The following is a 23949-nucleotide window of genomic DNA, read 5'->3' on the forward strand; positions in this document are numbered from 1 at the left end:
GAAACTGACATTTATTGGGTTTTTCCTTTTCACACACGTGGCTGAACGCCTACGATAAACTTGGACGGTGGGATGCAGACGAGAGGTCCGGTGCCTGGCTTTAGTCTGGGAAATAGACAGGGAAACTGATAGGTAACCCAAGGAGGTCAGGGCCTCAGCAGAGGGGCTCCAGGAGCTGGGGCAGATTTCGGCGATCCCGGGAAGCCTCAGAGACAGCTTCCCACAGGAGGTGATGCCTGAACAGAACCTTGAAACAGAAGTAGAAGTTGAACGGCAAGAAGAGAAAGGCATTTCAAGCAACGGGACGTGGGCAAAGACACAGGTAGAAGTAATAGCAGAGGGATGCGTGCACGTGGTGGTTCTGTGTGGTAATTTGTACTATAAGCAATAGAAGGTAATAGCAAAGGGCACTGGCAGTCATTAACTGTATGTCCTGTGAGGTTGCTCTTATCAACTTATTTCACAGATGAGAAAACCCAGGTTCAGGGAGGACCTGGGCAAGGCTTCCTCTACAGAGCGTGGCGCTGAAATGGGATCCAGACTGTGGGTGGCTGAATATATTATAACACCCTCTGTATGGAAAGAGGGGATTCAGATTCAAATTCAAATTCAGATTCTAGGAATATTACTAGGACACTGTTGACCACCAGCAGCAGAAACCCAGTTAAAAGAGGCTGGGATTGGTGGAGGTGGGGAACCGGCTCATAAAACTGCAGAGAACAAGAGTAGCTTCAAGGATGGCTGGATCCAAATGCACAAACGTCGTCAGAAATTTATCCTTCTCCCCCTTTCAACTCAGTTCCACCCTGTGTTAACTTCAGCCTCGGTCAGAGTCTCCCTGGGGTGCCGCCAGCAGCTCCGAGGTCACATCTTACCACCTTGGCAGGTCCAGTGGGAAATGTGTCCTTTCCTACGGTTCCAACTTTTGCAACCAAAAAGTTACAGGCCTACGTTTCGTTGGCTGGGGGAGGGGGTCACGTGTCTACCTCTGTACCCAGGCCTGGAGCCAGGGCGAAGAGTAAGAGGTCAACCCCCTCCCTCACGTGGGCAAAGAGTGAGGAAGGCTGGGTCCCAAAGAAAAGGGGACTCGATGATAGGAAAAGGTGAAAACGACAACTGCTTGCCATAGGCACTTACTGTGTGGACACTGCGTTACGTGCCCTCGAGAACCCCATTCACACCCTAGCTTCAAGGGTTAGGGCTCAGGGCGGGACGGGCCATGGGACTATGGAGGGGGTCAGGAAATGTAACCCTACCAGTCTCTCTGGACTCTGTAACGTAGTACGGTCTACACAATATTGAAATTTGGCTGAATGTCTCATCCCAACTTACAGCTGGCATGGATGGCAAACTAAGGAGCGGAGGAGGGCTCCACACCACTAGCCTTTATCATGTTAAATATGCATCTTAAAATTATTTTATAAGAGGCTAGAGATTCCACAAGAAAGAAAGAGAATGAGGGGAGAAAAGGCAATTTAAAGCAAAGCGAGAGGGGCGCCTGGGGGGCTCGGTCGGTTAAGCGTCCAACTTCAACTCAGGTCACGATCTCGCGGTCCGTGAGTTCGAGCCCCGCATCGGGCTCTGGGCTGATGGCTCGGAGCCTGGAGCCTGCTTCCGATTCTGTGTCTCCCTCTCTCTCTGCCCCTCCCCCGTTCATGCTCTGTCTCTCTCTGTCTCAAAAATAAATAAACGTTAAAAAAAAATTTTAAAGCAAAGCGAGAAAACACAGGAAAGGTTAGAGGTGGGGCAAATATAAAACACAAAATCACATTGAAGAAATCAGTCAAGGTATATCAGTAATCATGATACGTGTAGATGGAATAAACTGACCGCTTAAGAAAAATAAAGGCTGTCTGATTTGTGTTTTTTTTAACCTAAACAAATGGTTTTTTTGCAATTGAAATAGACTTAAGGAAACAAAAATGTTGAAAGTATAAGGAAAGAAAAATACAATATGCTAGGCAAATACTAACCAAAAGAAATCTGGGTAGCTATATTAATATCAGACAAAGTGAATTTTAAGCAAAATATATTACTAAAGATAAATATGGTCACCATATTTTGAAAAAGATTCTATTTACTGGAATGATAGTAATTCTCAACTGGTACATACCCAATAAACTAGCTTCAAAAATACGTAAAGTAAAATTTACAGAACTACAAAGATTGATCACAAACATCATAAATAAGCAATAAGAGTATGGGGGGGGTATTATTTTAGAAATTTTAGATGTTACAGAGATCAAGAAGGATAATAAGAGTGCCGTAATCCATTCTATGCCCTAAACAACAGAAAACTCAGATATAGGGAATTTTTTCTAGCAAAATAGAACTTGCCAGAACTGACTTGGAATGAAAGAGAAAACTGGAATGGTCCTGTAACCATTAAAAATAAATAAAATGAATGAAACACCAGTAGTACTTGGTTTTGCAAAGGAGTTCTGCCAAGTACTCCAAGAACAAATCATTCCAATTCTGCACAGACTCTATCAGAGGAGAGAAAAAGGGAAACTCTCCTATTCGTTTGATGAGACCATTATAGTATAAATTCAAAAGCAAGTATGAGAAGGACATGACTTAAAAAAAAAAAAAAAGGAACAACTCAGATGTGCATCGACAGGTGAATGGACAAATAAATTGGAGTGCAATGTAATGGACTACTTTACAACAGTGGCAATGAACTGCAGGGACATGCATCAACACAGTTTCAATTAACTGAAAAAAAATACGGCATTAAACAGTAACAACAAAAGGTAGCTAGAGAAAAACAATCATAAGACATGATTTCAATTATATAAAAGGGAAATACTAAATTTTAAATACTTTCGATTTGTAGTTTTAATCTTTGTTTTTTTCTGTTTTTTTTTTTTTTTTTTACAAGCGGTGACATGTTTTCAGTCCAGAGTAAATTATAGTTATTACATAAGTTTATGCTTCTTACCTAAGTGATAATGATTGAGATGTATGCTGAGAGATTGTGTATGCCCAAAACCACTACATGCATTAAATAACCAAAATTTTAGGGGCGCCTGGGTGGCGCAGTCGGTTAAGCGTCCGACTTCAGCCAGGTCACGATCTTGCGGTCCGTGAGTTCGAGCCCCGCGTCAGGCTCTGGGCTGATGGCTCGGAGCCTGGAGCCTGTTTCTGATTCTGTGTCTCCCTCTCTCTCTACCCCTCCCCCGTTCATGCTCTGTCTCTCTCTGTTCCAAAAATAAATAAACGTTGAAAAAAAAATTTAAAAAAAATAAAAAATAACCAAAATTTTAGTATCTGCAACTGTGTATTAAGTGATAAATAAGCCAGTATTTTTTTCAAGCCTTTTAAATGCACTCAAAACGTCAAATAGGTGGCAGGTCTTTCCAGGCATGTGAAACTTACGTTTGCGGTTCCAAAATATCATAAAAGTTGTTTTGTTTATAGCCGTAAAGTGTTGTAGAGCACTGCTGTGATCATAAAGTCTAGAAGGTTGGTTGTGTTTAGTTATAAAATGTTGTAGAAGGTTGTTTTGCTGACCATATTATTATTGGAAATAGTCTACCTCAACTAATGCTCTGTGTTGTTGTATTAGACAAAAGTGTTTCGGTTGCAAGCGATAGTAATTCAGTTGGATAGCCCTTGACTTACCTTTGTTTCACGTGCTCCCAGCTTCTCTGCCTCATAAGAAAGATACAGTAGTCGTGGAAAGGACTCTCTTTCTCCCAGTTTGAGTTATGGACTCACCTCTCAAGCAGTCACTGTTGCCACGTGGATAGCTTAATCCAAAGGCATCCCCTAGGGGATGGGGCCCAGTGATTGCACTCCCTCCCGGACCACATGCTGTGGGGAGTGGATGGTTCCCAAAGGAAGGCATGTGGGGCAGATAAATCACATTTGTCCACTCAAGTTTTATTTCAAGATGATTATCATCTGTGAACAGCCTTGTGGGAGCTAAATCTGGATTGTCCCCGTTTGGAAAATGACAATACTGCTGAATTAATTATTATTTCATGAAAAGAAAAAAGCTGTAATTTACAGCCTCCCCCCCCCCCCCCCACCCGACCCAAAAAGTAAAATGCAGGCAGAACACTGCAATATGTTTTTTAGGGATACGTAAATATTTGCTGAAACAGGTCAGTTCCTGGTAAATTCTGTTTTGTAACCTGAGAGGTGGTTATACTGGTATCCATTTTCGTATTCTTTTATATTCTTTAAATGATGCATTTTTGTTTTTTATGTAGTCTCTTTGGGTGTATAATGTATTTCATTTAAAAATATTTAATGACAGAATGGACAGGTAACAAAAAGATATGGCTGAGTAGAGGAGTTATTTGAGATGTTTATTTTCTTTGTTTTGTTCGTCTCTCCGGCCTGAATTTTTTACCAGGATCATGTGATATTTCCATAATAATATTATTTTAAGTGATGTGGAAGCTCGTTAGAAGGGAGGTAGTTCTTTCCTAGCCACAGCTAGCTTTTCTTTGATAATTTCAGTGAAAATCAGTTTATCAGAGCTGCGTCTGGAATGTTAATCCAAGGGTAGATACCTGCCTGCTTCGTCAAATATGTACACTGGCTGGCACGGAGGACTGGAGCCTCGGAGGTGCCAGGGGTATGACCTTGAGGTCCAGGCGAGGGCAGGTGTTCTGGGGAGAGAAGGGCTGGCCAGACCTACAGAGAGAGTTTGGGCCACTCGAGGACTCTAGCAGTGGCTAAGCTGGAGTGTACCTACACACCTAGGAAAGCTAGGGGGTCGGCACTATCATCTGTGTCTTACAAAGCCAGGCATCCAAACCCACAACCCCCATCTAACAGATTCTAAAGGCGAGCTCGGTGCTCTTTGCTCTCTTTATGTAGAAGGGAGGAGCAGGGAGTTTGATTCCTCTGGCAGCCAGATGACCTTAACAGATGATGGCAGGAGCTGAGGCACGGTGTGAGTTTCACAGGACACCCGGAGGAACCGCAGTGGGTCTCAGGACCAAGCAATGCGTGGCTCCCAGCTTGAAACCGACAAGGAAAGTTACCACTCCAGCCTAGGCAGGGAAGCCAGAAAGTAGGAGGCATTGATGGCTTTAGACAGAGCTATTTTGTCCTGCCCTGGAGCTACAGAGACCCCAGACAGAGTCTCTAAGGTCACCATGCAATACTTAGCTTCTCCTGTGTTTGCACTGAGGGTGAGCTGGATGGAATGTGTCGGGGACGAGGAACCGCACTCCCCAAACCGCAGCTGCTTACGCATTCCCTTCCCCATCCAGTCCAGCCCATAGTCTTCTCCCACCTGCATGATAACACACTTTGCGCTGAAATTTATTTACGAGGAAACTTGATATTGTCACCATAAACGGAAATGTACTATCACTTGTGGAAAACACAAAGAACTCGTGAACATAGATACAATGACACAAAACAAGGTCTGATCAAAGTTTGACCAGACCCAATCGCCTGATGAAAGCTCGGAGCCTGCCACCTGTTCTCAGTCATAAAGGGAGATCTGCAGGTGTTGGGTAGGTCTCCAGGCACTGAAAACAGGGGCGCCTTTCCCTCTGACTTCATGAAGCTTGAAATAAAAGTGATGAGGGAATTCTGACTCCCTGAAAGCAGCTAAAGAGAAAAGCAGGTCTGTCATCCACACTGTAGCAGGCAACGGGGCCAAGGAAATTTGTATGCCCAGAAGTGAGGGAAATCCTCTTATTCCTCAAAATGTATGCCAAATGCTTTGTTAAAAACTTTCCTACCAAGCTTTGGGCTAACTCAGTCTTCAGCGATCTATTCTTTGATCAGATTGACTCAACAGAGATTAACGGAGTAACTGCTATATGCCAGCCATAATTGTCGGGGCAAGTGCCTTGCCTTTATTTTTTTATTTTTATTTTTTTTTAAAGGATTTCTTTTTTTTAATTTTTTTTTCAACGTTTTTTATTTATTTTTGGGACAGAGAGAGACAGAGCATGAACGGGGGAGGGGCAGAGAGAGGGAGACACAGAATCGGAAACAGGCTCCAGGCTCCGAGCCATCAGCCCAGAGCCTGATGTGGGGCTTGAACTCACAGACCGCGAGATCGTGACCTGGCTGAAGTCGGACGCTTAACCGACTGTGCCACCCAGGCGCCCGTGCCTTGCCTTTAGGGAGCACACTTTCTAATGGACAGATGTGTTCGCAACTGATTTTAAGGCAAGGCTGAATAAATCTGTGTGTCTTCTTCTCCCAGCCTTCCCCCGAACTCCTGCAAGGCGTGCTGTAGATTGTTCGGGAATCATTTCATCTAGAGTCAGAAACAGCAAACATTACCTGGGCTCCTATTGTGAGCCAGACAATGTGTGGGATACCTTCGTACATATTGTGTAACACTTAATCCTGCCAAGAATTGGAAAGGTGGTTATTTTTTCCTCCGTTTGGGGTTCAGAGGAGTTCAGGGACACACAGAGCATGTTAGAAGTAGACTTGAGATCGGAAAGCACGTCTCCTGGATGCTCTCCTTTGTGGGTTGAGGGAAGTCCCGGCTGCACGTGGGCAGCCCTGGTGGCAAAGGAAGGGCTCCCACCCCATCCCACCCCACCCTTCCCAAGGCCAGCTTAGAGGAAGCAAAGGCCAGAGGCTAGGTCCTGGGCCCACTGGCCTTGCTCCATGGTCACCTCAGCCCTGACCTGTGCTTGTGTCTCCTCAGGAAGCCAGCGCTATCCTGCACTGTGTGCTCCAGCAACCTTCTAAGCTGCTGCAAGAGTCTGTGGGGGCTTAGGTTCCTCCAGAGACACGTGAGAGGCCCCTCAGAGGAGCAGCCAGGCGAGCCACTGTCCGAGGAGCCACTGAGGACACCACCCCAGGAAGCGGTGAGGACTCTGCCCTCCGAGGCTGTCTAGACCCAGCCCAGGACACAGAAGATACTGCTTCTGGTCACCAAGATTTGACTCCTGGAGCCATTAAGGACCCAGAAGCCCCCAGAGCCACCGAAGATGCGCCCTAGCCCGAGTCTAGGGAGTCCCAGAGCACGCAGCGGGGTGCCGGGGTCCTTGGGTCTAGTGTGGTGCGGCCTGTCCTGTGCCGGGCGTTCTCAGCAGATGCTCAGAACTCTCCTGGGTCTGGGTCCGCTGAATCCCATGGGTTCAGAGCTCACGTTGGTGCTGGCCCTGAGTCACGAGCAGAGATGGCTGGACGTTGGAGGTGCGTGCACAGGTGTGTGCATGGATTTGTACGTGCAGGAACGCGCAGGCCCTCTGAGCACAGCAGACGGCGTTGCCATAAAGAGTTAGTCTCTCACTCCCTCATGGGTTCTGTAGGATGAAGGAGAGGAAAGGAGAGGGAAGGGAAGAGAAGAGAAAGGAAAGGAAGGAAATTAGCCTTTAATGAGCACCTTCTGTGTGCCGGGTACTTCATCTACATGAGTTCACATAATCCTTATAACGTGTTAAGAATCACCAACCTACTTGACAGAGGTAGAAACTGAGGCTCAGAGAAGACCGGGGCCTGCCTCAGGGTACTCAGCTAGTATGTGTTCCCGGCTCATAGGAGGCACTCGAAAAATAGCTGTGCAGGGAATTAGCAAGTGGGAGCATGGGTAAAAAGCCTGGCTTCAAGCCCAGGCTCTTGCCATGACCTTGCACTGCTTCTCAGGAGAGAGATCAAGGTATTTCCTTGACTCAGCCTACCTGCCTCTTAGCGAGGCTCAGAGCCGGAGCCTAGGGGATCCCTTCATGCTGCAGTACTAACCCTCTCTGGTGCTTTTCATCAAGAAGTGGTGTGGAGTGGAGCGAGCATTCGAACATTCGGGGCAGGTCCGGGGTGGGCGGTGGTGGTTAGTGCGCGGGAGTCCTAGAGGGAGAGGTGGCCTTGCCGGGTGAGGGGAGTTGGCACCACAGCGCCCTCTGCTGGGTACGTAACCTTGGGTGCGTCAGTAGCGATCTTTCTGACCATCTCTTGACTCCTCTGTCCAAGGGGATAAGATGGCCTATTTACAGGGTTGTTGATGAGACCCAAGGCAGTGAGGGTGATGACAGCCTGGAGAAATGAGGGTGTGCGTGGACCCTCACTGCTAACCACTGCCCCTCCCTGAGCCCACTCCTTCCTTGGTTCCAAGACCCCCTCGTGGTGTCCCCCCTCCCTGCACACCTATGCCTTCTCAGCCCTCTTGCGACTCACTGTCCTCTCCCCGGCTGTCCGGTGTGCCTGTCCCAAGGGCTTTCTCTTCTCACTGCGATTTCTCTCCCTCTGTGACCTCGTCTGCGCCCTCTTAACCGAAGTTACCAGGAGGCTTCCCTGTGAGGAAGTGACTCACAGATTTGTACCTGGACCCCAAGCTTCCTCTGGGAGCTTTCCAGCCACGACTGTGGCTTTCCAGCCACGACCTCCAACCTGGGTGTTTCAAAGGCACCTCGCTTTTAGCATGTCCACAACCACACTCTAGACCTTTTCGCTGCACCTCCTCCTCTCCGGGTTCCCGGTCTCATCCGACGTCTGCCACTGGCTTTAGAGCCCAAGCCACTGGCCAAGGAGGTCAGCCTGGGCACCTCCCTTTCTAGCTCCTCTTGCTCAGTTTTCTTGAGCCCTAGTTCCACACGTCCCCACCTTCTGCTTGATTCTCCGCACCTGCCCTGTCCCCACTCGGCCCCACTGCCATCCCTCGGTCAGGACAGTTGAGACAGCTTCCTGACAGCTCTCCATGTTCCCTGCTGGCCTTCCTCCAGCCTGCCTCCCCACCCAACAGCCACAACGGGCTGTGCAAAACGCTAATATGGTCACGTCGCGCATGCAAGAAACCATCTTTCTCATGGCCCACCAGCCCTGCATGGTCAGCCCTGACCTGTCCCTCCAGCCTCCTCCTGCCATGGTCCCCTCTGTCGCTTCACCCCAACCCCACTGGCTTCTCTCTTTTGTTTGTTTATTTTATTGCTCTTTGCAGCTACTAGGCCATGCACAAGGCTGTTTCCATGACGTGAGACCATGAGACCTCAGCTGAAATATCACTTCTTGAGGAAGTCTTCCTTGACCCACCCTATTAGGTCAGGCCTCCCCCACATACCCCAGAACTGTCCTCAGAAGCCATTGATTGTTTGTAATTTACAGTCATCTGTGTGGTTCTCTGTCCGCCTCCCCCACTCAGGAGGTCATGGGCCCTGCCTATTTCTTTGGACCTTTGTATGTCTAGCCCCTAGAAGAGCGTTTGGCACATAGCAGGGGCTTTAAGTGGTTTATCTGCCAGCATATTTGAAGGCATGATTTGCCCCAGTGGCCCTCAGAGATGCTCAATTTCTTGGCTGGATTCCATCTGGAAGCCCCAGAATCCCTTCCTCAAGTTTTCTTGGGGGTCTAAGGCAGGTGGGTCTCTAAGTCATGGCCAAGTAGTTGGAGGCATAAGACTGGTCTGGCTGATCACGGTCTCAGCTGGTCAGGGCTCCAACCCATCGTGCCCACACACCACCTGCCACTGCAGGGGCCTCCTTTGGGTCTGTCTCTGAGCTGCCGCCACCCTTCTGGAGGCTTCCTAGAGCCTCTGCTGGCTGCAGAAGTGGGGCACATGCTGTCTAGAGGAGGAGTGTCTGCGGTGGGTCCCCAGATCCATGTTCTGTGTTGCGACCATGTTCCAATAAAGCTATCGAAACAGATGCTGCCTTGCGGTTTTATTTTTTCACTTCCTGGTGAGGAATACTCCCCAGACTTCATCGTACGGCGTGTCTTGATTTAGAAAAAGAGTTATGAGAAAACACTGCGGTAAAAGCCAACTTGGAAGCTACCTTAAAAAGTAAAAGAGTCCTCAGGGAACAAGGTTTCATCATAGGACATCATGCTGGCAATGAAGGACAGGCTGGTCGGAAGGATCAGGCCTTTGTCCCGCTTGCCCTGTGAGCCAGGTACGTGGTAGGCTCTCGATAAGGGTTTATAGAAGGGAGTATTTCTGAAATTGCCGGCTTCCGAGACGCCTTTGTGAAGTAGGAGAAGAGGAGATCTTTAAAATGGAAAACTTGGGGCGCCTGGGTGGCGCAGTCGGTTAAGCGTCCGACTTCAGCCAGGTCACGATCTCGCGGTCCGTGAGTTCGAGCCCCGCGTCGGGCTCTGGGCTGATGGCTCAGAGCCTGGAGCCTGTTTCCGATTCTGTGTCTCCCTCTCTCTCTGCCCCTCCCCCGTTCATGCTCTGTCTCTCTCTGTCCCAAAAATAAACAAACGTTGAAAAAAGAAAATTTTTTTTAAATGGAAAACGTGTCCGTCAAGGAAGTCCGCGGTAGGGTAGGCACAGGCAAGGGACCACCAGGTCAAGAAGAAGTTCACGGAGTTTGTGCCAGGAGTGAGTCCCAAGGGCACCGATGAGAGGGTTTGGAAAGTGAAAGGGGGAGCTGACCAGAGTCGAGGTCACCGTTTGAGGACAGGGGTGAGCAGTGTCCCCTGGGAGGGATGGGAAGAGGCCGGAGGAGGCTGTGGAATCCTGAACGTGGGGCCTTGCAGAGAAGGCCCAGAGGCGCGCGCCTCGTCGAATGTCCCCGGAGGCAGAGAAGGGATTCCGTGTCAGCTCAGCCAAAGCTCGCGGGAAGTGATTGGCTCAGAATGGGTTGTTGTGTGGGTTTTCTCAGGGGAGAAAAGACCAAGATGTGCTAAGGGGGATTGGGAAAGAGGAGAGTGGCAAATGGAGCCAATAGATGGTGTTAAGCAGTTTGTGTAGATGGAAGAAGATGACAGGGACGTGTCCCCGGAACTGTACTAGTGGGTGTGACGAATAGTGGGGCACTGCATAGGCAACCGGCCAGGGCTGGAAGCCTGGGAATCGCAATTTCCAGCATCCTATTCCAACCAGCTTAGGTTCCACCAATAGAGAGCTGGAGAGAAGCTAAACCATTATTGCTAACTAGGCAAAGAGGTGGGGGGCGGCGGGAGGAAAAGGAGATCAGGGCATCTGGAAGGGCTGACCGCAGGGAGGCCCCCCAAGGCGGCTGCATTGGGCACAGGAGTCATGGCATGGCTTGGAAGGGTCTTCATCAAGAGAGGCTAAAACGATGACGTGTGTGTTATGGAAAGATCAGACTCGAGCTGAGGGAGCAGCCCCTGCCAGTGAGGACGGACTGTAGCATTTTATGAGGATCTATCACAGGCTCTCCTGCAGGCCATAGACTCCAGGCTGGGAGCCCAAAGGAACAGACCTTCCCCACCCTCCAGGGAGACTGGCTTGAACCTAAAATCACCAAGGAACCATGGAAGGAATGGGACACGGGGGCCAGTGCCGGGATGACCAAGGCCTGGTGGAAGGTGCAGAGAGCGGAGTGTGGGGAGGACATGGCCGCGGCAGCCGTGACCTTCTGAAGGGATGCGCTCCTGGGGCACGTGGGCCGGGCTGTGCTTAATCGCAGGTTAGAAGCGCGGTGGGTGGGAGGAGGGAGCGCTCAGAGCCGAGACTGTGGGAATCCATTTGGAATCCCATCTCGGCTGCATAGCCAGCGGTTCACCTTTGCTGACCCGACTGCAGCTGGAGCTTTGAGGGAGAATTTACCATCTTCGCTGTCCATCTGAGAGAGCTCTTTCCAGGCCACCAAAGCAGGAAATAATGGCCAAGGACCCATACCTCCCAGAATTCCAAGCTTTCCAGGGACAATTCAGGAGCCTTCCGTGGTCACTAATAGTCTGAAGAGTGGCTGGGAGAAGCTTCCTTTCACCCAGCTGGTAGCTCTAAGGGGTTCATAATCTGTTAGTTTTGGAGGTCACTGCAGGTGTCTGTGCCACATCCCCAACCTCCCCACTCAGGGTCACACAGCACAACGTGCCTCTCATGCCCTGAGATGCCGCTGTGCAAGCCTGGCCGGACCACAGCCCTCACTGCTGGGGCATTACCGGGGCTCTCATGTGCCCAGTGGTCCTGGCAGGATTCCCGAGGAAATAGTGTCCCAGAAGGGCCTGCAGGCTCTGTGTGGCTCCCAGACGACCCTATCATCTTTCAACTGACATTTATGAGTCCCTTCTTGTGCCCAGACACTATGTCAGCCCCTCCACAGACGCCAGCTCATTTCTTCCACCAGTCAGCCCTGCCCGGTAGAGATTCACCTCCCCACCAGCTGGGGCCTGAAGAGGGACACAAAGTGAGCAGTTAAAAACCCAAGTAAGTGACACAGCTGAGGCTCCAACCCAGACCCGCTTGTCTTCGAAATTGTAGCATTCCAGAGAAACCCAGAGTCCCTTTGACCGCCCTTCTCCCTCCTTCCCCCTACAATTCTCCCTGATGCAACCTCTGCTACCCAGTCTGCTGCATGGTGTTTGGTTCAGTTTTGTTTGCTTTAACATAAACGCCATACTCCGCCGTAGGAGCTGAATTCAGCAATGTGTCTCCAAGGGTCAACCACATTAGCCCATAAAGAGCTCCTTCATTGTTGCTAACTACCAGAGGGTGTTCTGTGGTGTCCCCCTAGCCATGAACATTTGAGTCATTTCTAATTTTTAGCTGTTTAAACAATACCATGCTGATCGTCTGACAACATTTCCTTGTGCACATATGCAAGTGAGTTTTGGTGGTGGTGGTGGTGGTGGTGTGGGGGGGGGGGGGGAGGCGTGCATGTGTGTTTAACATACGTCCTAATTCTGGAAATGGACTCTACGTGTGGCCCAATAGCCCTTCAGAGAGGCACAGATCATCCAAGCTCCCACCAATGACCCTGGGGGGGTAGGAGGCCTGTCTCCCTACAGCCCCACCATCCCACCTATCTTTTCTATCATGCCTTGGCTTCTTCCATCCCCTAGAAGTTAGAATATTCCCCCTAGAGATGCCCTACCTCCGGTGAGTGCAAGACAGGACATTTAACTAGAAGAAATTCCCAAAGCTTTCCTTGGGCTCACCCCAGGCTTTCCATGAGCGCTACCAAGTCTTACCTTCCTCTGGGTCCCCAGGGAGGAAGCCAGCCTGCCCAAGTCACATAGGTGGTGTGAAAGACGGTATTCGCACACAATGGCCAAAGTATACAATGCAGCACTTTTTGCACATCCACTAAGTTGTGCAACCGTCACCACTGTCTGAATCCAGAACACTTTCGTCATCCCCAAAAGAAACTTCATTGGCGGTCTCTCCCCGACACCTTGACAACCACCGGTCTCTTTTTAGTCCCTATGGACTTGCCCGTTCCATACAATTTGCGTGTACGTGTGCGGTCAGAGCAAGCTTGGCATCCACAGTGACACCCAACGAAGTTCTAAAACCCAGTCATTCCTGTTGCTTACAAAAAAAAAAAAAAAAAAGTCTTATATAAAATTAAAACTCTTTACTATGCTCCCCACTAGTTATTGGATTTGGATACTCCCAAAGGCAACCTAAGGAAGGAATAGTAACCACCAAAAAATGAGAAATGTTTTGCTGAGTATTTTCAGAACTGACTCGCTGGGACCATAGACGTGAATGAGTGACTTTCTTTCTGTATCTGGTTGTTCTTACGGAAAAATCATTTCTCCCTTGGTTCTACTGAGTAAGTGTAGAACAGAGACTGAGAGACATAGATCTGGAGGGGGTGCCGAACTATTTACCTGCCCGGGTACCCATGCATCGACATCCAGCCCTGAGCCCAGCCAGGACTTGCCCCAGAAAACATCTTTTCTATTCTTAAGAAAATGTATCCAAAGCATGGAAATAGGGCTCAAGGTGATGGTGTGTCCTCCGAGTGTCATATTGGAGCGTGGCTAGCAGGCGTGACCAGTATTAGATGATTCTCTAGGGGAAGGGTCCCTTTGCTGACTACTTATTATTGATCAGGGACCAGAGTCTGCAGCCACATGTTAATTTGTACAAGATAGATCGTTGCAAATGATTTTCCTGTGGCCCGGTAGAAATGCAAGTGACTTCTCTTCCGTAGAAAAGATAATGCCAGAGGTTATGGTTTATTGTGCTGTAGGACACTGACCAGTTTTGTGTCTTGGCAGTCTTATTTCAAGGTTCTTCCTTTCCAGGTACAGAGTTGTCTCTCAGATACTTCTTTGCACTAACTTTACCACCTTGCTTGTTCCCCACACCCCCGCCGTCCTCGAATGGGTTCAATTAAACTCTGTTACGTGTTGACTATACATTTGCATGAGTTGTGTTTTTAATCTTTTGAAAATTCTGCTTTGACAAAATCTTGTTTTTCTAACCACTGCAATGGGCAGGGGTGCCCCCTGCTGGCAGGGTTATTCCATCCATTAGACACTAGAACCACATGCTGTTCTGAGACCCTACAGAGAGATTTGGGAACCGAAAGAACAAGTCAGAGCTTCCAAAATATAAGAAAATGTAAACTTAAAAAATGAATGATGCTCAGCTAAATAGCTACAAAATACATTTTAGATGTCTACCATAGCTTGTCAACCATAGCTTCGGCTCAACTCATGATTATATAAAAATTATTTTTAATATGGTATATTCTCAGTGGTCACAATTTCTTTTTTTTTTTTTAATTTTTTTTAATGTTTGTTTATTTTTGAGAGAGACAGAGACAGAATGCCAGTGGGTTAGGGGCAGAGAGAGAGGGAGACACAGAATTGGAAGCAGGCTCCGCACAGAGCCCGACGCGGGGCTCGAACTCACGAACCGTGAGATCATGGCCTAAGCCGAAGTCGTACGCTCAACCGACTGAGCCACCCAGGGGCCCCTCAGTGGTCATAATTTCTGATGTTAGGAATCCCTCAAGACAAAGTGGAAGGCATGGTCTGTGTGTCAGTTTCACCGAGTGTCAAATGGAAATAAAAAATAGTTATGTACCCGGGACGTTCTCTTGGATTGGTAGCCTGTCCCACCTGCCCTACTTCTGATGGGGTCAACTCTACAGAAGCCCAGATACACTTGACAAGGCCATCTGGGCTCCCTAGGATGTGGTGGGAGAGTGTGGGCAAAATTCCTGCCGTATATCACCAACGCACTGTGCCTCTGTGGTCCTCTGTCATGCTGTAGGACCACTGTGGTGGGCCAGGGCCTTGAAACAAGTCGGCTATTGATCCGGGCCACAAGAGACCCATCTCCTCTTCTGCACAATCCACCAAAGTTCATGGGAAAGCATACTAATAGAAGTCTTCTTCTACTACCTGGTGGCAACAGCCGTCCAACCACTTTGGTTTCATCGACTCCTGGCTGCAGGCTGTGAGGACTTGACACCAGGAGATACGGAGAATGTTCTGGTTTTGAGCTGTTTTTTGAGCAATCAATTCACCAGTTTGTATCCATGGTAACCCCTTGGGGCAAAGAAGAGTTCTCAATAGGGATTCATATCTCCCTGTCCAAATGATCTTTTTAACTCTCCCAATTTTGATTTCGGTAATCTAGAAATAGCGATTTTGAGCCACCATGGACAATGGGGTTATAAATAGCATTACTACCTATTTCAAGCACAAGAAACTCTGAACCAGATCAAAATCACTCATGTGGCCGCAGTGTGGGGATTAGGCTCCTGTCCTCACGTCTCTGAAATTGTGGTCAGGCCCACCATGTCATTGTTGACAAACAGTGTTGGGTTATATTTTGACCCAAAGTAAGAGGAGAAAGCAAATATGCATACTGGATCTCAAGGTTTTGAGAGTTTTACTGAGAAGGACCCTCACTCCTCTCTTGACCTCAGAACCCTAACATCTGAATTCTGGTTCCAGTTCAAGTTAGGGCCTGTTCTTCGTTCATTTGTACTTTGGTTTCCCCATCTGTAAAATGGGAGTGACCATTAGTGTAAGGATCAAATCAGGGTGGAATGAGATAATATATCAAAGGACCCAGCACCTACTTGGTACCTAGTAAATATTTGCTTCAAAAGCTCCACAATTTTAAGGTAGATAACTGTTTTACATGTCACCAAATGAAGATGGTTAAGGTTCCAAGTTTGAAAAAAATCCTGTAGTTTGATGTTTGATGAAGGTCCTTCCGGTACAGATATGCTAATCTGGGAGGATTGACTCCATATCTTATCAATGCATTAAAATGTTTTCACACCCCACCTTAAATGACTGTTAGTGTTGAATTCAACTGCAGTTCCCCAGCTGGCATAATATTACTGCTTGTAGAATATGTTTAAATATAAACATTGATTGGTTTTGATTTTGCAGCCTTTTTTTTTTTTTTTTTTATATTCTGGAATCAACCTTTTTTCTTTTGGCAATAATGCTGGCAAAAGCTAGATAGGGGGAGAATACCAGCCCAGTGAGAAGTGGGAGGGAGTCCTGAGCTGGAGGTTATAAATTGCAACAATAGCCAAAGCACGCATTCATTCGTGGGGTTGTTTAAACATTTACCCAAAATTGCAATAGGCTGGGACTTGCAAAAGAATTGGAAGGAATTGAAAATCCTTTATTTGGTAAGATCAGATACATTCTTCTTCCTCAAACCAGTAGTCTCCAAAGACAAGTGGCGTGTTAGTAGGAGGAAGCGTAAAGGCTTTGCTGTTGTGCGTTGGTGAGTTAATGCTGCTGGGTTTGCTCCCATGCGACTTGTCCTTCCTTATCATTCCATGCTCCTGTTGCAATGCAGGCAGCTGTCAATCATGGCTGCCCAAACCTGTGAGCACCCTCCCACGTGTTCAGGGTTTCCTCTGTTGTGAATTCCTCCTGCCCGTGTCCAATGCAAACATCTGCATTTCCCAGCCTTCTTCGCCCTTCGGGTGCAGACATGTGACGGGATTTCCTGATCAAAAGCAGCAAGCACCTTCAATTTAAAAATCCACTCCAGGGGGCGCCTGGGTGGCTCAGTCGGTTAAGCATCCGACTTCAGCTCAGGTCAGGATCTCACGGTCCGGGAGTTCGAGCTCTGCGTTGGGCTCTGAGCTGATGGCTCAGAGCCTGGAGCCTGCTTCCGATTCTGTGTCTCCCTCTCTCTCTGCCCCTCTCCTGTTCATGCTCTGTCTCAAAAATAAATAAACATTAAAAGAAAATTTTTTTAAATAAAAATAAAAATAAAAAAAATAAAAATCCACTCCAGGCAGAAAGCGGCGGTCTCAGGCAGCACCAGGCTGATGGGCAGAATGAGCTTCAGAGGGCATCTGGTTCTGCCAAGGATCTAGGAGCTTCCTAACAACTCCTGTGCTAATAAATCTCTTCCTGCTTAATACCTAGCTCCTGGCATGTAATAGGTACTCAACCCATTCTAATTGAGTGAAGGCCTGTCGAACCAGAATTTCTCCTGTGTATAGGTTTTCAAGAATCTGTATGCCTGGGGAGAAGGACTGAGTCTGTTTTGAGGTGTGTCCTCCCCTACTAACTGGGAAGGCAGAGGCTGTGTCCTTCAAATCCTTGGATGGCTGGGCCTGGCAAGTGCTTGGTTGGCACAGAGTGGGCCCTGACGAACCATGAACTGGTATTATTTAATCTCCCCCATCCCTTCCTGTCTCTCCAGGGTTGTTTTTGTACTGCCATATCCCTGGGGGTACCTCACTCCATCTGCGAAGGTTGGAACAAGGGGCCCTCCCAGGACCACCCCCAAACCCGGGCAAGAAGGGCCCCTGCTCTGGTTCCTGAGCTTTAGACAATTCTGCCCTGGACCTCCAGCTGTACCTCATAGGATGTGCCCAACAGGAGCTCAACCCTCCCCCCGTTCTAAACCACACTCGAGGCCCTGGATTTCCTTGGCCAAACACTGCTAAAGCCCAATTCTAGGGCCTGCAGGAGCCTTTCCCTTAGATCCAACGCCTTGAGGTAGACCATGCCAATGGTGTGGGCATGGCTGGATCCAGACGTGGTTATTTGCTGGCGGGGAGGGGTTGGTATATGGAGTTTTAACTCTTGGGCGTGTACAAGAGCCGGGGTGTATGAGACGGATGTGTGTGAAGAGAAGTGGGATGGCCTCATGCCACAACTCCAGCTCTCCCCTTCCCTCCATGCTCTGGCGCAGAACTCCAAGGGGTCCAACGAGTCTAGAGTTGAACCTGACCTTTCAGGTAGTTTGAAAATATACGTTGTCAAGGTCAAAGGACAGAATATATTTAATTTAATAGTTTGCCCATGTACTAGTTACCTATTGCTGCATAAGAACTTAGACCAAAATTCAGCAGCTTAAAACAACCCCCACTTATTATCTCACAGTTTCCAGGGTCAGGAACCTGGGATCTGCTTAGCTGGCTTTTCTGTTTCACAGTCTCTCGAGAGGTTGTGATCAAAGTGCATCAGCCCAAGGTCTGCGGTCTCATCCAAAGGCTCAACGGTGGAAGGACTGGCTGTCAGACTCACTCACTGGTTGTTGGCAGCATTCTGTTCCTTCCTGCCCAGGCCTCCCCCACATGGCGGCTGACTCCCTCAAAGCGTGCAAACCCGAGGCAGGAAAGAGAGTCTGTTAGCAAACGAGAAGACACAATCTTTTCTCACCTCTCGTGGAAGTGACGCCCCTTGCCTCTGTCATATTCTACTAGTTAGAAGAAGCAAGTCACTAGGCCAGCCCACGTTCAAGGGCAGAGCACCAAGCCCGCACCTGGTGTGGCCAGAATTCCCATCCCAGGGGTCCGGCAGAAGCCAAATGCTTCACTCCGAGCCAAGCCCTGGGTTGTGTGCACGTTGCTCCCACCCAAGAGCCCAGCGTTCCCCAGAGCACTACCCTGCACCCTGGACAGATGAGCAAAGCTCAGTTCAGAGGGAGCTTCTGTGAAGGACAGAAATGACCACCTCCAGTTCCAATTACCAGCTGAGCTAATTGCAAAAGTGATTGCAATTGAAGGGTCTAATTACCAGGCTGGGCCAGACAAGCGCCTCCTCCCCGCCTTTGGGGAGCCTCCTGCTGCCTCCTGGGGCTGCAGACATGGTGGGAATCTTATTCTGGAGAGAACAGGACCATGTCCCAGAGACCAGATTGCCAGAGAGAGGCCACCATCTGCCCCCCCCCCCCCCCCGCCCAAGCCGCCAGATAAGGCTCCCCAGGCCCAACAGTGGTCTCTCCCCTCGCATCTTTGCTCCAGCCCTGGACGCTTAAGCCACTTGACCTACTCCTGTGCTACATACCAAGAGCCAAGAAATATGAACTGAGGACTCCTCGCACTGGCATCTGGGTCTTAGTCCTCTCCCTTGCCCTTCCCTCCCCCACGTGTCACTATACCAGGCACGCATTGGCATGCCACTGTCTCCCCCGTCTGACCCGGTGTTGGTCCTCAGCCTGGCTCCTTGAAGAACACACTCAGGCCTGCGTGCAGCTGCCAGCCTCTGGATTCTACTGCCTACCTGCAGATCCCATTCCTGGCACCTCCCGCCAGCTGCATCCCAGCCTGCGCAGCACATCTGGCCCAGGAAACCAGCCGGGTCTGGCCTGGTGAGCTCAGCACCCAGCACCCAGCAGGTGCTCATGTATCTCCGCGGAGAAAATGAAGGCAACGAAGAGAGACCACTGAGGCAGTGTCCTCCCCTACTCTGCAGCAGCTCCAGCTGCCTGCCACCCTCCACCAGGCACCCTCCAGCTCCCACTCCACACCCCCAAAACAGCTGTCCTTGGACCTAGCCAGGCACACACCGTCATCCACCCTCTGGAGCCTGGAGCCGGGGCGAGGCCTGCACAGATCCTGGGGTTAGGCCCCAGCTCCCCCAAGGTGTGCGTTCTGGAAGGGGGACTGCCGGTGGGCTCTAGGCGGGCACCTCCTCCTGGCCCAGAGACTCCTCGCCTGTCGCTGGGGAGAACAGCACTGCTGGAGGGCCAGGGCCAGCTCTGCCAAAGCCCAGGAACCATGGCTGGCGTCCCTCTGCCAGGGTCTGGGGGTCGCGGTGGGAGAACTCGCTATTCTGTCAAAACCTTTCTAACTCAGGGGGAGCCTGGCCACTCTCCCGCTGAGCACCTTTTAATAGGACCCTATTGCCCTCAGGACGGAGCTGAATTTCTTAGTTGAGCCAACCTGCCGCTCTAGGCCTCTATCATTTCATCCCTCCTCTGCTCCTCTGCTGCCCCAAGGCGCTCCTCAGGGCTCTGGCCTGCCTGGCCTGGTCTGCCTGCTCCACGACCCTGGGGTACCCCTGCTTTGGCTCCTCCCTTGGCAAAACCAGGTAAGGTGGAGCCCCTGAAGCTCACACAACTTGGGGTGGGTCCTGAAGGAAAAGAACACAAAATGATGAATGCAAAATGATGAAGTCAGAGCCCTGAAAGTGAGGGTCCCTGAAGCTTTGGGCCATTGGCCACACGGCCGCTTGCTGCTCCCTCTGTACCCTTCTGACCTCAGCTACCCAGCACACTCACCTGACCTGTTACCTTCTTTGACCAGCCTTTCCCTGGCCCCTCCCACCACTCCCCATTCCTGCCCAGGTTAGGGTTCCCAGGATGCCCTAGGCATGGCTTCACAGTGCCCACATCGCCCTGCGTCATAAGTATCTACCTGTGGGCCTGACCCTTCCATGAGGCTGGGGCCTCCCTGCCGGCAAGGGGAGTGCCAAATCGTCAGCATTTTGTTCGGCCCCCGGCATGCAGGTGTCTCTGGAGATAGGTTGAATCAATGAATGAACACTTTTCCCACAATCAAGTAAATACATGAACATCTCTTATCTCTTCTGGAAGGCTTCAACGTTCAGCTGTGCAAAAGCAGGGCTATTCCACCAGGAAGGTCTCCCCAAACCTACTCACAGACGCAATCAGCCTGAAACTCCCAGCTAAACCCTCCAACAGCCCGGAGGCCAGGCTCAAGGAGTCCACCAGGGGGCAGTGTGGGAACATGGATGCTTATCTAACAGCACCTTGCAAGTAATTGCCCTTCCCTAAGCCTTCTGCTTGCCGAAAGGATCTCCACCCAGCCCCACCATCCTGCGGCTCCCAGAGCTCCAGCTATTCATCCGCACTCTTTACAGCAGAAAGCCAGGGCTGAGGAGTCAGGCCGATTCAGGATCAAACCCCAGCTCTACCATTTCCATCCTAGCTGTGTGAATGTTGGCAGGCTCCTTTCCGTCTCTGAGCTAGTCTTCTAACCTGCAGGGTTGATGTGATGCCCGTGGGAGTCTCTGAAAATAAATGGTCAACTGCCAAATTCAGGTTGGTTATTGGTTAATTCATCATAAACCATTGTCTCGGTCCACTGTCTGATTCCCAGATGATGCCACATGAACTGGATTTCAGCTGCGGGGGGAAGATGTTGAAAATGCCAACCCTGGGGGCGCCTGGGTGGCGCAGTCGGTTAAGCGTCCGACTTCAGCCAGGTCACGATCTCGCGGTCCGTGAGTTCGAGCCCCGCATCGGGCTCTGGGCTGTTGGCTCAGAGCCTGGAGCCTGTTTCCGATTCTGTGTCTCCCTCTCTCTCTCTGCCCCTCCCCCGTTCATGCTCTGTCTCTCTCTGTCCCAAAAATAAATAAACGTTGAAAAAAAAAATTAAAAAAAAAAAAAAAAGAAAATGCCAACCCTGTAATAAGGTGATAAATGCTCTGATTTAGTCTTTATTAAAGACATTATGAGCAGTTTATTGATTTTTTTAAGGGAAATGAGAGGAAGCAGGAGCAAACCCTCCTGGGTGCCAATTGAATTAGCAGCTGGGAGTTTATTACATGGGAGACACGGCCGAGCGGCGTGCCGACACTGCTGTCTCCTTCCCCTGCCACAAACCGTGAGCTCCTCCAGGCTGTGAAGGAGATCAGAACCTCTCTGGAACCCCAGTGCCCAGCACAAGGGCTAACACACAGTCGGTGCTCAATTAATGCACACTGTGTTGCTCTAAGGAAGGCTTTAGAGAACACTTCCTTTCTTACCATCCACTCGTGTTTCTGTCAGCATCATCAACAGCACTTGGCTGCAAGCCCTAAACCCTGACGTGAGGGAACTTAATCTACTGGAAGGATGTCAGGTAGCTCCCCAAATGAAACGAAAGCCAGAGGACTGAGCTCAGCAAATGTCAGAGCAGCTCAGGGGTGGGGGGGGTGGGGGACACTCTCCTCTCTGCCAGGTTGCCACCACTGCGATGAATGACCTCTAATAGTCTCTTCCTATGATTCAAAACTCCTGGAGAAAGGCCATGCCTTTCATTGGCCTGGTCTGGAGAACATAGCCACCTGGCTGGATAGCCCCAGGACAGCCCCACCCACAGTGCACGAGGGGCAAACCCCCCAGTGAAGGGGGCAGGGACGCTGGATGGCCAATGGCCATCAGGTCCATGACCCAATCCAACACAGCAAGTCCAGGCTGGGACTCCAGTCCCCGGAACTCCCCTGCAGTTCCCAGAGCCCAGCCTTGCAGCACAGAGCATGGGAAGGTGGCCGTGTGTGGGTGGAGCAGGTGAGACTGAGGTTCCTCCTTCAGAGTGTGGGAGAGCCGGCCGGCCGAGGAGGCAAGACCCTTGGAGGGCAGGGCAGAGTGAGTGAGTGACAGAGAGAAGCCTTCAGTTCAGATACAAGTCCTGGGAGCTCATCTCAGCTTGCCCGGCTTCTCTGGGCCTCGGTTGTATCATCACTGAAGATTGTTCTGGGCAAGCTTCCCTGTCCTGCATAGTCCCTCTGTTCAGCAGAATCCAAGTACATGGGTCCCTGAGGCCTACAGAGACGCAAAGACCCCATGGTCATCGACCACACACACACACACACACACACACACACACTCACCAGACCCTAGTAATAAAGAGGCCCCTTCTCTCAGTCATTAAACAGCAAATTTCTAGAGATGGGAAGCTGACCTTGAATTAGCTCTTTTGCTCATTAGCTGTGTGACCCTAAGCAAGTCATTAATCTTGAAGTTTCAGTGTCTTCCTCTGAAAAATGTAACACCTTCCTCATAGGTTTGGTGCATCACATGAGACAACACATGTGGGAGAACGTTGTACATTGTAGAACCCGGGAACTAATTTTACTTTTCAGTGGCAAAAGCCCTTTTATTTTTATCTGGGGGTAACAGAGCCCTTTATGTCTCCCTGCATTTTGCAGACTGGCTCATTGGGAATCCCGTAGCCACCTGGGTCCGGCCCTCTGCTTGCAGACCCATGCCACAGAGTCCTGTGTGAGCCATCCTGGGCGGCGGGGAGGGGCGGTCCACGCGGCCCATTCCTGCCATCAGAGACTCAGCCAAAGGGTGTGTCAGGGTGCCTGTCTACACCTAAGGGCGGTACTTACTGAGGCTACATGTGTAATTAGGGTCATGCCAGCTGCTGCAGAAATAGCCCCAGAGGCCTGGGAACACTCACACCCAGTAGGAGTTTATTTCTTGCTCGAGCAATAGTCCAAGTCAGGAAAACCCAACCCATCCAGAGGGGCCCTACGTTTCTGAGTTCTGTCTCATTTCAGCCTGCAGCCGGGACAGTTGTTGCCTGAGCATGTGGCTTTCTGGTAGTATCTTGCTGTGGGCAGCAAAAAGGAACAAATGCACTCTAGCTGTCAGGCTCTTTTCCTGTTCCATTTCGGCCGATTCATCAGATGTTCTCAACTGCGTACCAGGAGTCCCCAGCTTTCCCGCCTGTGAGTGCTGCGTCCTCCCCACCTACTGCCCAATCCCAGACCATGCCACGTATGTTGTTATGGCAACACCTTCACTTCAAGGTACCAATTTCTGTATTAATTTGAGTAAGACAAGCTGCGGAAATGTAGCTCCAAACTGAATAAGGGCTCGACACGTCTGAATTGGTTGCGTCTTCATACGACAGACCTGAGCCTGTATTCCTAGTCATTGGGGGTTTCCTCTTCATCAGGATCAGGGAGAGGCTTCGCCATTTGTAGACTTGTCCGCCTCTCTTGCCAGCCTTGGGAAGGGGAGACAATGAGAAGGGACATGCTTGCTCCTCAAAAGCCTCACCTCCAACCAGCCAGGACTCAGCACTCAGCCCATGGCCACATCTAACTTACAAGGGAGGCAAGAACCAGGAAGAAGAGAAAATGGGTTTTGGGGGGAACGGCCAGGAGTCAAGTCCAGCTCCATCTTTGGGAGGGGTTTTCTCTGACCCACCCCTCATGCCTAGTGGCGCACATATGGTCATTCATTCATTCAACACATGTTTACTGAGCACCTACTATGCGCAGGCCCTGTGAGGGGAGGCAGTGACTGAGGAATCAGACACTGATGCGTGTCCTCAGTGAGCTCACAGCCTAATGGAGAGACCAGAAACGTACAATTCCACCCCAGTGTGGTTCGAGCTGATGAAGAGTGTGCAA

At 50.0% G+C, this 23949-nt stretch overlaps 1 protein-coding gene across 3 annotated transcripts in view; it reads left to right on the plus strand.

Annotated features, from left to right (window-relative positions):
- Positions 1-23949, plus strand: part of HRH2 (histamine receptor H2) — a 79012-nt gene that overhangs the window by 43614 nt on the left and 11449 nt on the right. The window contains exon 3 of one of the 3 annotated variants that reach the window (XM_040445575.1): positions 6641-9572. The exons of 1 other annotated variant lie outside the window; for it this stretch is intronic. In XM_040445575.1, coding sequence (XP_040301509.1) covers positions 6641-6833 — 193 coding nt within the window. In that variant the 3' untranslated portion in view covers positions 6834-9572. Of the gene's footprint in view, positions 1-6640; positions 9573-23949 lie in introns of those variants that run through there. One more of the 3 variants, XM_040445567.1, reaches the window with a different exon arrangement.

Source organism: Herpailurus yagouaroundi, unplaced genomic scaffold, assembly GCF_014898765.1.
Source record: "Herpailurus yagouaroundi ecotype Mexico unplaced genomic scaffold, PumYag 29, whole genome shotgun sequence".
Taxonomy (NCBI): domain Eukaryota; kingdom Metazoa; phylum Chordata; class Mammalia; order Carnivora; family Felidae; genus Herpailurus; species Herpailurus yagouaroundi.